Genomic DNA, 15,938 nt, shown 5'->3' with positions numbered 1-15,938 from the left:
TTGTGACTTGCTTTATTGCACTATTTACTTTATGGCAATGGTTTGGAACCAAACCTGTAATATCTCCAAGGGATGTGTGTAATTAAGTATATTGAGCACATCCATAACACTGTGGATAGGACACAAACATATGATCAATAGGCAGCCTGTGTCTCATCAGGCTTTTATGAATTATAGTCATACTTTCTGCCATTAATTTTATGTTCTTTCAGAAATAATACAGTCATTTCATTAAGATTATACCTTTAGGAAACATTTGGGATTTTTTATTTTTACATTATACCTAATAACTTTTAGCATAATTGTTAAGTCTGGGAGAAAAATTCATTTTTGCATTTCAGCATTTCCCAAATATGGTGAAAATTAAGTTGTCTGCCAAAGTAAAACTCTCATATATAAGAACTATAAGATAGCAGCCAATCAAAAGCAATTATTTTATTATTCTTTTTCATTTTTTTGAAAAGTATAAAGGTATGTCTTATTAAACAATTCTTCTCATGTAGCAATATCCATGCAATAAAAAACAGGGTCCTATTTCATACCAAATATCAAGTGTGCTAATAAGAGATGTCACAAAGGATTAAAAATCAAGTTAATAATCATACAAAATTATGTGCTCATGCATTATTGCTGCATTGAAATTACAGTTAATTTAAAACTGGACACAAATCAGCTCTAGGATTTTCTCATTTGGGCTGTTAATACAGTGCTTTGGTGTCAGAGAAAGTAATACCTTTCACAGCAAGCCCCCCCTTATGACATCCACTCCCCCCTACCTGGTTTTCTTAACATGGACAGAGCCAGTTGATTTCCTCAAGGGCTGGAGATACGAAAAAGCTAAAGGCTTGGATACAGGGCTGATGCAAAGCGCATCCAGGAGTGAGTGATATTTTTCAGGACTGGAGAGCCTGGTGAGCATTTAGAAAGAGTTTTAAGTAGAAAAATCACACTACCGATAGCAGGGAGTATGTAGTTTTTATAGTTTATGATTTGAAACATTCCCAGAGAAAAAGAGAGAGAGGGACAGAAAAAGAACAAAGCAGCAGAAAGAGGATGAAGTGTCTATTGTTATTCTACTCATTAATACAGAATTGAGTAAATTTTCATCCAAGTTGATCAAGGCAACCTTTTGGAAAGCATCAAAAGCTATAAAAACTACTAGAAATTATGTAAAAACAAAACCCTATAACAATAAAAAGGTTTACTCTTTCTACAGGATGAATGGACTTAGAATAGTTAGGCTTTAGGATCTACTTCAAACATAACCAGCTTGTGGGAGAAGTTAAAACCAACAAAAACCTAAAATACCTATTTATGCTTGATTCTGTTTCAGAATTCTGTTTCATAAAAATTAAAAATGATAAAAACTCAAAAGTCAACAGGCACACAACATGCAACAATCCACACAACTGAGAAGTATCACAGATAAATGGTGGTAATGGAAAGAGATAAAAGGATTAGTTTAGGAAAAAATCAGTAATAAACTCTGTGGGATATACCCACAACCTAGAAAAAATGTCCCCAATACAATTAAGATCTCCTAACAGGGCTGTGGCTGATTCAAATGGGAATGCTTTCTCAGAGGTGAGTTGTAAGACAGTGAAAAGCGCTGGGTTCACATCAGATGCACACTGTACATGTAGTTCTACCTGGTTTTGGCAGCAAGAACAGCAGACACAGTAGCAGCTGCGCTCCTCAGAATGGCAGCACTGTATCTAGCAGGAGAAGACAAGGTAGACAAGTTTCGAGAAGCTTCCAAAGAACTTGTTGCCACATTTCTTGTGGAGCTGCTTAAATTGGTCAGCAGAAAAACAGAGAAGAGGAGCAAAAAGGAAAGTGAGAAGGGGCAGCATAATAAAGCTAAGATAGCAACCCTGCTACGTTAATACTTAGACTTCTAAAGGTGTGACATGTCACAAGTGTAAAAGGAGCTCAGATCCTTTATTTACTGTTACTATGATTTCTCTCAGAAATTAAAATCTGATACATAATCCTCCATAAAACTGGTTTAAATACTATACAAACATTTTTGAATGTTTTTAAGCTCACAGACTCTAATCCTACTTAAAGTGAAATCAGTATCATATAACAATACACATCTGAAGACTGATTTGTCAACAACTTCCTTTCTTTTTCTTTGTCAACAACTAAGTAGAAAATAAATCCAAACATGAAGTGTGAATTTTGGTAAGCAGAAAAAGAAAGAAGGTTATGTCAACTTTTCCAAAAAGTTTCTACATAAAGAGAATGTAGAGATGATATACACCCAGAGCCTGACATTTTAATGAGACTCGAGTTTTCAAGAGAAGCAGGTACAATTGGCTGCTTATTCAGAAGCCACAATACATATTAATACAGACAAGAAACAACTTTAAAATATTGAGAGTAAAACTATTTGGGGAGGGCAAACACCTTTGCAGAAATAAACAGTAGTTACAGTGAATATGACTAAAAGATCATCTTCTCTAATGATGCTCTGTATTTGTATTTTCAGTTAGCTCTGTAAAGTTTCAAAAACGCTGCTATGAAATTTTACCTTCAAAATTCCAATTATTTAAAATAATAGTTTCCTTTGGTCTTTTAGCAAAGGTCATATACCTAGATAGGAATTAACATTCCATCATTAGGACTGTCATGATTTTCAAATCTGGTTGCTGCTGTTGCTTAGTTTCTCAGTCATGTCTGACTCTTTGCAACCCCATGGACTGTATGTAGCCCTCCAAGCTCCTCTGTCCATGGTGATCCTCCAGGCAAGAATACCGGAGTAGGTTGCCATGCCCTCCTCTCAAATCTGGTTATCAAGCTGGAATTGAGAACTTCTTTTTTTTATTAGGTAAAAAGAAAGTTTAAAATGCATGGGATGAAATCTAGGTCTCTCTTCTTTAATTACACATATAAGTTCTTAATGAATAGCCTCACCATACTAAGATTGCCTTTTCCAAAACTGGTGACAAGGGCCACCTCTAACACAATGTAATTATGTACCAAACTCAACTCAAGCGAATAAGAGCTTAGATGCCTAAAACTGTGAGGGTTGATATAAGTCTCTTCTCCTTTCTAGAAGAATTTGATAATTCATTATTCCTAGCTCCACTGGCTATAATTTTACAAACCATTAGAAGACAAATTAAGAAAACAGTGGTAAGCCATTTATATATATATATATATATATATATATATATATATATATATATGTGTACACACAGAGAGAATTGCTTAAGTATAATTTTTGATAAGTTTATAATTTAATTGAACTGTGTAGATATGTTTTAACTGTTGTGAATGGCTAGAAAAGTAAAAATGGGGTCTGAGAAAAAGAAAAGAAAAATGCGATAAGCAGCAGAGCAGAGGAATATGAGTTTCATACAAAGTGGAAAAATAAAGTTACCAAAAGGCAATGGCACCCCACTCCAGTACTCTTGCCTGGAAAATCCCATGGATGGAGGAGCCTGGTAGGCTACAGTCCATGGGGTCGCTAAGAGTCGAACACGACTGAGCAACTTCGCTTTCACTTTTCCCTTTCATGCACTGGAGAAGGAAATGGCAACCCACTCCAGTGTTCTTGCCTGGAGAATCCCAGGGACAGCGGAGCCTGGTGGGCTACCGTCTATGGGGTCGCACAGAGTAGGACATGACTGAAGCGATGCAGCAGCAGCAGCAGCAGCAGCAGCAACTTTGAGTTTTTCAATTACTCTGCATCTTTGAGACAATGGCTTCTATTTGAGGGAAATAATGGCAAATAATGATGAGACATTTATGTCTACAAAAAAGTCAGCTAAAAAAATAAATCAGCTTAATTATCCTTCCTCTATAAGAAGAAAAGGAAACTATAATGAATTTCTTTCATCATATTGTATCACAAATAATAGTGTAAAAAGACTGAGTATGAGCAGAGTCCATCAAACTCTTAGGAAAATTAACCTCAACACACTTAGAATATATCTGGGCACCTAGAACATAAAATCTCTATCACTTCTTTTTTAGATGGGAATGCTCTAATTCAACAGACTTATGACAAACTCAAGAAAGATGACTTTCCAAATCACAGTGAATAGAGAAAAGGCACAGATTTTCTGACTCTATGTTAGAACTCAGAATCAAAACAAAAAATGAAAAATATAAAAGTAGTGTAAAGCAGTGTTCCACCAAGGCTGAGTGCCAAGCTCTGTCTAAATATTAGAGATGTCAGTTCTGTAATCTATGATCAGTTTTTCCTTTTTATTAATAGTCAAACAATTTTAGTACCTATCACCACCAGCATTAAAATTTAGACAGACAAGAGGAAAAAACTCTACCTAGAATACGTAGTTACTTTAGAAAGTGTGGCTACTTGGCCACCAATATGTAAAACCTGAGCAGTTGTAGGTGGGTGAGGTCCACTCTGAGGTAGGTCTTCCAGAGAACTGTCAAACCTGAGTTTTCAGAAGTAAAATAAACAAGGCAGAGGAAATGTTAATGAAAAGTGCAGACATTAATCATGTATACTACCTTAAAAGCACAGTGGTTCCATTCTGGAATACTGCTCGATTTTTTTTTAAACTTTATATCTGCAGAAGGTTAAAACTAACACCAAACACCCTCAAAATCACCAAATATAGGCTGTTTTTTAACATAGCAACTTTTATGTGATAAACTATCATGCTTACAGGGGGAAGAAAGGTGGGTGGGAATTTCCATCGCTGACTATGTATTTTGCATGCTTCAGAGAAACTTAAGCTCCAGGAAATTAATTGAGTTGCCCAATATCAAATCATATCATATACCTAGTAAGGCTCAGATGGATGTTGAACCAGGTCTGTCTGTACTCTTTCCAAAACCTTATGCTTTCCAGCATCCTGTGGGGCTGAACAGTACAATACACAAAAGCAACTAGGAATTTCCCTTCAAGTCAGAATAATTATTTGCAGATCTGAAATAATACGGATGTCATTTACCTTGATGTAAAGAAACTATTTCATCTAATCAGAAACAAATGTTTGCAAGCAATTGTGTTGTTTGAATATGATGCATTTTGTTTTCCTGATGTCTCTACCATCTTTTCTTTTGAACGTCAGAATTAAATTTAATAGTTATTACCAGGTAAAGAGAAGATGAAAAAAATTCGGTGTGAGGTCTGAAAGAAGAAAGCACCAAGTGTAACACTTTGGGAAAAAAAAATAAACAGGAAAAAAAAAATTATTCATTTTTTTAAAAGCCTGTGGAAAAAAGTAGAATGGATCAATCATGTCTATTGATTTTCAAATGGAAAATGTAACACTAAGATAAAGAAATAGAAGAGGTTATATTCCCATTTTTTATTTAGTACTGGTCATACCTTTACCAGAGTGTTGAAAAAAAGTGTAGATAACTTAAGAAAAATGTTAAGGTAGAAGTAAACATCATTTAAGAGGCAGAGTAAAAAAAAGTTAGGCAAATAAAATAAGCGCTATAACACAGCTCCCAGGTCAAAGTCAGCCTGCCTCCTATCTTCACGTGGCCTGGGAACTAACAATGGCTTTCATATCTTTAAATGATTTAAAAAATAAAAAAGACTATTTCACAACACATAAAATCTATATGAAATTCAAATGTCAGCATCTATAAATAAGTTTTATAGAACACAGCCAGGTTCAGTAACTTACACAACGTCTATGGCTACTTCCATAAAACATGGAGAGCTGGGTAGTTGCAATAGACCCACATGACTCACAAAATCTAGTACATTTACTATCTCATTTTTTACAGAAAAAGTTTGTTGACTCCCTGTCACAGAGAATAATGTCTCTACACAGCTACCAGAGTGAACTTTTAAAAACATAAATCTGATCCTGTCTGGTTCTTGGAGGCTGCCAGCACTGCTCTATGGATAGCTGTAATCCTAGGCTCCCTACTCACCAGCCTTTCTTATAGAGCTTTCTCTCTGTCTGGTTTGCTCCAGTCCAGTGGTCTTCCATTTCTTAAACAGGCCAAACTTCCCACCTGAAGGACTCTGCGCAGTCTATTACATCTCACTTTCTATACCCAGCTCTCTGCCACACCTTCATTACACTAATTCTTAAGTATCCTTTGGCGTCAGTTTAAATGTCACCTCCTCAGGGAGGCCTCCCTAATTTCCCAAATTGCCTAAATGCTGCCTGTGTCATATGGTTTTATACCACCTTGTACTTTTTCTTTGCATAATTTGTTATTATATTAATTCTACAATTTGTGTGGCTATTTGTTTGAATCTGAACTCCCTCACTAGATTAGAAGCTCCCTGAGGTCAGGGACAGTTATGTTCACTAGTATAAGCAAAACAAAGTGCTTACAATATAGTAAAAGACAAAGAAATATCTGTTGAATAAATGCATTGGAGAAATTTACTGTTTTCAAGTACAAACTCACTATATATACATTTTTTTCCCACAGAATATATCTTGTACCTTCTAGAGACTGTTTCCCAATTCAGGTGAAACGGGTATTACTGTATAAGAATTGATACAAGAACAACCTCAAAGAAATGACTAGAACTCCAAAAAAACCTTTCAAAATGTCCTTTAAAACATAAAGAATTACCAATATCCTAGAAAAAATAAAGTATTATCAATACCTATTATTGATACATAATGTATATATTACATAATATGTAATATATATATATCAATACCTATATATTAATATATAATTAATATATAATACATAATGAGGACAGGTAAGAAAAAAAGAGTGAATTGAAGGAGTTGAGTTTTCCAACACCTCCACAAACTCTGTTGACTGGAAAAATGAATACAATTTGAAAATAAAGTTCATGTAATTCATAAAATACCCTTTAAAGTGAGATTTCTAAGTTTCCAAACAAATGCACTTGGGAGACTTCCCATGTGTTACACACACTGATGACCTATTCCTTTGCTTAGCCAATGTCTGAACATTAATAGACTTAAGAAAATTTTAAACTACCTCATTTAATGTGAACAGACATCAATATCTATTCTTACTCTGTCGTTCCCCAACATATATTGTTTTTAGGGTTGGAAGGAGCTCTAATTAATAGCACCTCTGAAGCAGCAAGACTTTCTGCACAGTCTGTTACTTAAGTCAGTTTTCATTTCTCACCAGAGAGAGGTATGAACACTTCCCAGATATGTCTGGAGAGTTGGGCTTGCAGACTTTTGGCCTGCTTTTCTCAGGGAAAATGAACAAAGAGCTATTTGTGCATTATCTTTCTCTGCAATTGTGCCTTTCTTTGTATAATCTCTGCACTGGGCTTTTCGACGCTTTTCAGTGGGGACCCATGTAAACCGTCTGCTTGGGCAAAGCAGGAGTGAGGTCGCACATCTCATTAACTTACCAACCTGACCATCCCTGTAGAAGCAGCCAGAGGAACTCTATCCACCAGTCCTGACAGCTCTCAAATTGCTAATTCCTTACACTGTAGACTCTAGTTCCTCCCCTTTTCGCAGCGGCCTCAATCAATCTCAGGCCTCAATCAATTTCTCTCACATTTTCTATTTGTCCCCTACAGGCTTTGCATCCCCATTCAAAAATGCTATAGTTTCTCTTAAAACAACAATAACAATGAAAACACCTTCACCTTCTATTTCCCCCATGTACCTTAACATCCAAACACTATGAAATAAGTTTACTTACATAGTCTCCTTTTCCTCACCTGCCTGCCCCTCTTCCACAGCCTCAAGTGGGCTCACTCTCCAACCTCTAGAAAACCATATTTTTGCTGAGGTCCTGAATGACCTCTCTGTGGCTAAATTCAATTGACAATTTACATTCCTCACTTTCTTTTTATTGCGGGAAAAAAACCAACATAAAATTTACTGTCCTAGCTATGATAGAAAATAATCTGAAAAAGAATAATTGAATCACTCTGCTGTACACCTGAAACACAACATTGTAAGTCAACTACACTTCAATTGTAAAAAAAAAAATTTACCACCTTCACCATTTTTAAGTTTAGTTTAGTAATGTTAGGTATAGCTACTGCTGTGAAACAGATTTCCAGAGCTCCATGGCTTTTCATCTTATAAATCTGAAACTATATATCCATTAAATAACAACTTCCCTTTCCCCACTTCCCCCTAGCTCCTGGTAACCACCATTCTATTTCTGTTTCTGTGAATTTGACCACTGTAGATACCTCACACAGGTGGAATCATACAGTCTTGTCTTTTGAGGTCCATTCCTAATTTCATTTAGTCTCATCATAGGATCCAACTGACCACTTCTCTTCTGTCTTCTGTGCTCCGACCTTATCTATACTATACTTACCCGTTTTTAGTACTATTTCACCAGTTATTTCTGGTGGAAGGATGTTAAAATGCACCTCAATTACAAAGTATCAAAATCTTAATATGGCTCATCCATATTTTGATGGAATGACACCCAAACTATATAAGAATAAATTCTTCACAAAGACTAACCTTGAAAAAGAATCCAGAAACTTTCCTTTGCGGTATAAAAACTTTCAGTCTTCAAACACAAATTTCAATGCCTCCTCACTCTCCACACGAATGTCACAAAATAATCAGACAGAATGATTTATTAATCCCTACATGGCAGGTTTTCAATAAGAAAAAAAAATTCAGAAACCTTACATATATATTTTATAGCAGGTAAAAGAGGAAAATGACAATAAATTGTTGTTAGTAGTTTCAGTCTTCTACAAAGCAAGCATTCACAGAATAATACTGCTAAGCTGAAAATGGAAAAAAAAAAAGTGGGATATACGAGCATTGTAGCTGCATTCTGTACTTCTGGGGTTCACTGGAGGAGCAAAATTATTTATTTTAGCTAAGGAAACTGTCGTCAGGAAAAATGGGAATCTTCTGCCAGCTTCCCAACAACAAATATGCGTTCATTTGTAATTACGATTTCCCCTCTGGTAAGTTAAATTAACTAAATCTCAGGTGGAAATTTCTGACGCCCTTAATCACAAGCTAAATTTATTAATTTCAACTGCCTTTGTTTTTTTTTTTTATCAGCCTAAAAACATTATTTGAGCCTGTTAATTCTACATTTATTATAAATTTCATCTTGAAGAGAATTTAAAAAGAAGCAAATAGGGCATCCTTGATTTGCACATGGAGGGGCTGAGGGGACTGTCAGAAGTTAAAAGAAGATTATGAAATAAAGAATAACACCATCCAAAATGAGATTTACTTTTTTGTGAGAGCGAATAAAAGGAACTGGGTCAAAGAAATTTTACTTGGAGCTTTGTACTTTACTGAAACAAGGAAAAGAAGGAAATATAAATGGAGACCTTGAAAGAACTGGAACTTATTTGCATGGGGAAAGAATTTGTTCTTTGTTGTTTTATCTCCTTTTCTCTCTTTTTTAACGGGGTTTAGTTGCTTTACAACGTTGTAGTAGTTTCTGCTGTACAGCCAAGTGAATCAGCTATATGTATATTCATACCCCTCCTTTTTGGATTTCCTTCCCATTTAGGTCACCACAGAGTATGAAGCAGAGTTTTCTTCAGCACCTTTCAAATTCTGCCTTAGCTTTCACGCGTTTCTCTGATCTTGCTTTTCTGTAATGGATGTTACATTATTAAATGTCCAGTCTTAATATTATGTGAACTCTTTTTGTTGTGTTCAGTCACCCAATCATGTCTGACTCTTTGTGACCCCATGGACTGCAGCATGCCAGGCCTTCTTGTCCCTCACCATATCCCAGAGTCTGCCCAAGTTCATGTCCATCGCATCAGTGATGCCATCAAGCCATCTCATCCTCTGACATCCTCTTTTTCTTCTGCTCTCAATCCTTCCCAGTATCAGCAACTTTTACAATGAGTCGGCTGTTTGCCTCAGATGACTAAAATACTGGGGCTTCAGCTTCAGCACCAGTCCTTCCAATGAGTATTCAGGGTTGACTTCCCTTAAGATTAACTGGGGTTTGATCTCCTTGCTTTCCAAGAGATTTTCAGGAGTCTTCTCCAGCACCACAGTTCAAAGGCATCAATTCTCTGACTTTTTGCGTTCTTTATGGTGCAGCTCTCATAACCATACCTGACCACTGGGAAGACCATAGCCTTGATTTTACAGACCTTAGTTGGCAGAGTAATGTCTCTGCTTTTCAACACGCTGTTATGTTTGTTATAGCTTTCCTGCCAAGAAGCAATCATCTTCTGATTTCATGGCTGCAGTCACCATTCGCAGTGATTTTAGATCCCAAGAAGAGGAAATCTGTCACTACTTCCACCTTTCCCCCTTCTATTTGCCAGGAAGTAATGGGGCCAGATGTTGTGATGTTAGGTTTTTTAATATTTAGTTTTAAGCCGGCTCTTTCACTCTCCTCCTTCACCCTCATCAAGAGGCTCTTTAGTTCCTCTTCGCTTTCTGCCATTAGAATAGCATCATCGCATATCTGAGGTTGTTGCTGTTTCTCCTGCGTATCTTGATTCCAGCTTGTAACTCATCCAGCCCAGCATTTCTCATGATGTACTCAGCATATAGGTTAAACAAACAGGGTGACAGCAGACAGCCCTGGCGTACATTTTTCTCAATCTTGAACCAATCAGTTGTTCTATAAAGGGTTCTAACTGTTGCTTCTTGACCTGTATACAGGTTTCTCAGGAGACAGGTAAGGTGGTCTGGTATTTCCATCTCTTTAAGAGCTTTCCCCAGTTTGTTATGATCCACACAGTCAAAAGCTTTAGCGTAATCGATGAAACAGAGGTAGATGTTTTTCTGGAATTCCTTTGCTTTCTCCATGATCCAGCGAATGTTGGCAATTTGACCTCTGGTTTCTCTTCCTTTCCTAAACCCAACTTGGATATCTGGAAGTTCTTGGTTCGCAAAACGCTGAAGCCTAGCATGCAAGATTTTAAACATGACCTTACTAGCATGGGAGATGAGTGCGATTGTCCAATGCTTAGCACATTCTTTAGTACTACCTTTCTTGGGAACTGGGAAGAGGATTAACCTTTTCCAGTCCTGTGGCCACTGCTGGGTCTTCCAGATTTGCTGACATATTGAATGCAACACCTTGACGGCATTATCCTTTAGGATTTTGAACTCTTTAGTTATCTATAATATGTCTTGATCTCTTTAGAGAAAATATAGCATGGGATCTAAAGATAACATAGATAAAGAATGAGTATATATTTATACTGTGTCTATAAAAATACCAATATAATATGAAGATTTTAAGGTATAATACCAACTTAAAAATCACTTGTAACTATTTCTGATAAAAGTCCATCTCCCTCACTAACAGCAGGGTACTATGTACTAACCTTAACTCCTCTCACTGTGCATCATCAATTTCATCACTGATTCATTCCTATTAGTGATTTCAGTGATTTCTACTATATAGTTAGGAACAGTTTCTTGTATGGGGCAAAAATCTGCCATTTTGTAGTGGTAATGTAATCCTAATATTATAAAAAGAATTTATGATGAAAGCATTTTTCCAAATTCAGATTAAAATAATGTATTATTCCATAGTGTTGAGTCGATCTGTTACCTATTTGAAAATATAAATAAATCTTTCTGAATGCCGTGTTCAACAGCCACCCAGTGTGAGTCCTTGGAGAAGCCAGGTATCCTGGGAAAGTCACGATACCGCCCCATGTCCAGTGAGAATGTTCTTCTAGCATTAGAGAACAAAAGCCACTGGCCACATGCTCTCTGGCTAAATATTCTGGATCAAACATCCTGAGCTCTCCCATTCAATCATTCATTGCATCCATTCATTCATTCAACAACAAAATCTTATTTGAAGTTCCATTTCACACCATGCATGCTGTCCACTGTAATTTCTTGTTCTCATGGAATTTATGGCCTAATGTCCACTTTTCTGTAACAGACCACAAGGATCAAGTCCATCATACTTCCCATCTCTATTTACCTGCCACAAATACTACCCATTGAGTCATCCATCCATCATCTTCTGAACTCTTATTTCTTTACTGTTTTATGTCTCCTAATCTGATCCATTTCCCATACCTCTCAGACCTCACAAACCCTCTGCCATTCTAGATTTTCCTTGCTGTCCCTCAGAGGTCCCTTTTCTCTCATACTGCATAAGTTTATAAACCTAGAGATGGAGCAAGTGTCCTTCTCCTTACTGTTTCTACCATCAATCATCTTTGATCCTGCAATACGCTGAGTGCTTCGGGGCCTGGGTCATTAGACTACACCACTGACTCCGCACCTACTCACTGTCTCACCTCAACCTTGCCCACTGTCGGCTTTAGCCCCCAGCTCACTGTCTTTCTCTTTACCCCATTCAACAATCTTCCTGATGACCTCAATGTTATCATGCTGAATCACTAAATAATCAGACTATTACATTCTTTAACTTAATCCCTCTACAGTTAGGTCACAGGCCTGGAATGCCACAACCATGCACTCCAGAATTCATAACCTTTACTTTTTCATCAGCAAGTCTAACATATCTAAAATCTATATTTTAAACACCCTTTTCCCCAACTCACTCCTCTACATTTTGACTCCCTTAGCTTTTTTACTGTACTGAATTGATTCATCAATTTCACTGACTTTTACCAACTGAATTAATGCTTACCAAATTCACTGACTCAGCAACTTTCCATTATCCATCAACACTCTCCCTTCTTTCTAAACTCCTGCCAGTTCTTCCCCTAAAATATAAACCAGTTCAATTCTCTACAGCTCTATTAGAACTTTCATGGCCTAAGTGACTATCATCTCTTGCCTGAATTAAGAAAATACACAGAACTAGCCTTCTGTTTTCATTATTTCTCCTTTATAATTAAGTTTCCATAGTATTCAGGATGATCTTTTAAAAACTGACATCAGATGTTACCCCCATGATTAAAATCCTATAGTTGGCTTCTTATTTGTGGTAAGAATCCAAATCCCTTAATCTTATAAACAAGACAATAAATGCTCTGGCCCCTTACTAGTTCTTTACTCAGTTGCTTATCCATCTCCACAGCCGTCTGTGAGGCCTGAGACTGAGGGAGAGTGTTTGTGAAAGAAGATGGAGCTATGGATTTTAGTCAAGGAACTAGCTCATATTATCAGCTAAAAACAAGCACTTATATAATTGCCTCTGACCCAAAGACCGCTTAAATTCCCATGATTTTTCAGTTGATTTTGTTGGGGTTAGCTATATAACTGTCAAAGACTAAACATAATAAACATTAAACATAATATGCATGTGAGAGTTTACTAGCACAGAACAGAACTATTACTTGCTTATAATTTTAGAGGCCGTGTGACATGACAAATTCATATTGGGTTCATTTTCCTCCAAAATCCCTAGTATTTCAGATACTTGTTTTTGGTAACTTTATCCCACTCCTCCCAATATGTCCAAGAAGAGCAGATGATTTGATCTAAACTGCACATAACCATATCAAATTTCTTTCCTCTCTTTTTTTTTAAAAAAAATCTAGATTTTGTCCATTTTCCTACATGGCCAATATATTATTGAGGAGGACCTAGTTATGAAACATACTTGCTATACCTTCCTGCTTCATATTAGCTACAATTAAGGCAGTCAGCTATAGAAGGGGTCTTCATCCAAGCCACTGACTCATCTCCAAACAATGTCCTTTCATTAAACTTCTTCAACCTGTTATGAATCTACTTGATAATCACTAGCCTCATTTTATCATTAAATTCAAGAGGATCATAAAAGCTTTTGATAACTGTCAAAATTAAGATCTCCCCCAATCTATCCAAAATGTGTTAGTTGGGTGTGATCTGTTTCTTTAGAACTTAATTCTGGGTCATGGCAATCCTGCCCTCCTCGTCTCAGTGCTCACTAGATGGCTTTTAAGAATGCTTTTGAGGCATTTTCAGGTGACCTCGAGTTCAAACTAATTTATAGTTTAGAAGCTGACCTTCCTCCTTTTTAAAACCTAGCACCATATTTTCTGTTCCCAGTCTTCTACTTTCTTCTCCATTCTCCAGACTTTAAAAAAAAATTATATTACTTAGCAAATCTCATCTATAAGTTCTCTAAATACTTAGTCTTTTCCTCTCAGTGATTTATAGCCTATTTGTTATTCAGTCACTCAGTCGTGTCCAACTCTGTGACCCCAAGGACTGCAGAATGCTAGGCTTCCCTGTCCTTCACCATCTCCCGGAGCTTGCTCAAACTCATGTCCATTGAGTCAGTGATACCATCCAACCATCTCGTCCTCTGTCGTCCCCTTCTCCTCCTGCCTTCAATCTTTCCCAGCATCAGGGTCTTTTCTAATCAATCAGCTCTTCGCATCAGGTGGCCAAAGGATTGGAGCTTCAGCTTCAGCATCAGTCCTTCCAATGAATATTCAGGACTGATTTCCTTTAGGATGGACTGGTTGGATCTCCTTGCTGTCCAAGGGACTCAAGAGTCTTCTCCAACACCACACCACAGTTCAAAAGCATCAGTTCTTTGGCGCTCAGCCTTTCTTATGGTCCAACTCTCACATGCCTACACAACTACTGGAAAAACCATAGCTTTGACTAGACAGACCTTTGCCAGTAAAGTAATGTCTCTGCTTTTTGATGTGCTGTCTAGGTTTATCACAGCTTTTCTTCCAAGGAGCAAGTGACTTTTACCCTTCATGACTGCATTCACTATCTGCAGTGATTTTGGAGCCCAAGAACAGAAAGTCTGTCCCTGTTTCCATTGTCTCCCCATCTATATGCCATGAAGTGATGGTGCCATGACCTTGGTTTTTTGAATGCTGAGTTTTAAGCCCATTTTAGGGAGTACATTAAGAAAAACTTTCTACCTGGGCTTCAATCTTCTCCAGAAGGTAAATAAACGTAAACTTCTTCAATATTTATTTCTGGGTTTGAATGATTTTTGTTTGCCTGTTAATATCTTTCAACAACTAGCATTTATTAGTTTAATAATAATCCTTGACAACATCTTGTTTTATATATATATATATATACATATATATATATACATATATTACTTTTTTAATCTCTTGAATTAACATTGTCTGGTTGTTTTATCTTTCACATTTAAATGATTGTTATGTGTATGTACATTTTATTAACATGCATGTGGTACTGCTTCAATATCCCTACTTGTATTATCACTGCTAAGAGATCTGATGATATTAACAAGAGATATTCGATTCCATTGTTGTAAGCAAAGGATAAGTTTTACACCAAGTTCGCTTTAAAGTCTTGGTTCTTTGTATCAAAACTTCCAGTTTACCCATTATCTGAACAGTGATATACAACTACCTGAAGCCATTAAAATCTTTCAGAAATTTATCCTCAAACATTTTTTCCTATCCTAGAATAATTAGGATATTAGGGTAATAAATATGTGAAAAGATAAAATACATATGTAACACTAACTCACAAATTGATGAGGTGTTGTCCTAGCTTGAACATAACTTCAAAGAAATGATTACAGACTTTTCAGAAGTATTTGATTAGATGTACTTGGGAGATGAACACATATCAAAATTGGACAAAGAAGCAGCACTCAATGTGTACTTGTTAATAGATATAAAAATAGAGAAATACAACAGAGAAAATATAGACAATTAAGATTGCTCATAAGAATAATGCAACTTGAAAACAGAGCTCTTTAATTTGACTAGGAAGAAGAAAATTAAGATACCTGAATGTCCATACCTATCAAATGTTTTATGCTATATTATGCAATAAATTATTTCAATTTCCTTTTATAAAATCCCTGGTAGCTCAGCTGGTAAAGAATCTGCCTGCAATGCAGGATATACCAGTTTAATTTCTGGGTCACGAAGATCCACTGGAGAAGGGCTAGGCTACCCATTTCCATAGTATTGCCTGGAGAATTCCATGGCAGAGAAGCCTGGCAGGCCACAGTCCATGGGATCACAAAGAGTTGGACACAACTGAGCGACTAACACATACCCATTCCAGTATTCTTGGGCTTCCCTGGTGGTTCAGACAGTGAAGAATCTGCTTGCAATGCAGGAGACCTAGGTTTGATCCTGGGTTGGGAAGATCCCCTGGAGAAGGGAACAGCTACCCACTCCA

At 36.7% G+C, this 15,938-nt stretch overlaps 1 protein-coding gene across 50 annotated transcripts in view; it reads right to left on the bottom strand.

Annotated features, from left to right (window-relative positions):
* PDLIM5 (PDZ and LIM domain 5) overlaps positions 1-15,938 on the bottom strand; it is a 317,004-nt gene that overhangs the window by 59,036 nt on the left and 242,030 nt on the right. For 3 of the 50 annotated variants that reach the window (XM_081595054.1, XM_081595345.1, XM_081595351.1), the window contains 3 exons: positions 4,296-4,412; positions 1,650-1,787; positions 777-908 (listed from right to left, as the gene is read on the bottom strand). The exons of 43 other annotated variants lie outside the window; for them this stretch is intronic. In XM_081595054.1, coding sequence (XP_081451180.1) covers positions 777-908; positions 1,650-1,787; positions 4,296-4,412 — 387 coding nt within the window. Of the gene's footprint in view, positions 1-776; positions 909-1,649; positions 1,791-4,295; positions 4,413-15,938 lie in introns of all 50 variants that reach the window. 4 more of the 50 variants (XM_081595208.1, XM_081595336.1, XM_081595034.1 and 1 more) reach the window with 2 other exon arrangements.

This window comes from Giraffa tippelskirchi, chromosome 1 (genome assembly GCF_054371585.1).
Source record: "Giraffa tippelskirchi isolate mGirTip1 chromosome 1, T2T-mGirTip1v1.2.pri, whole genome shotgun sequence".
Taxonomy (NCBI): domain Eukaryota; kingdom Metazoa; phylum Chordata; class Mammalia; order Artiodactyla; family Giraffidae; genus Giraffa; species Giraffa tippelskirchi.
Note: the sequence above shows the minus strand (reverse complement) of the source record. Positions and strands in the feature narration are given on the sequence as shown.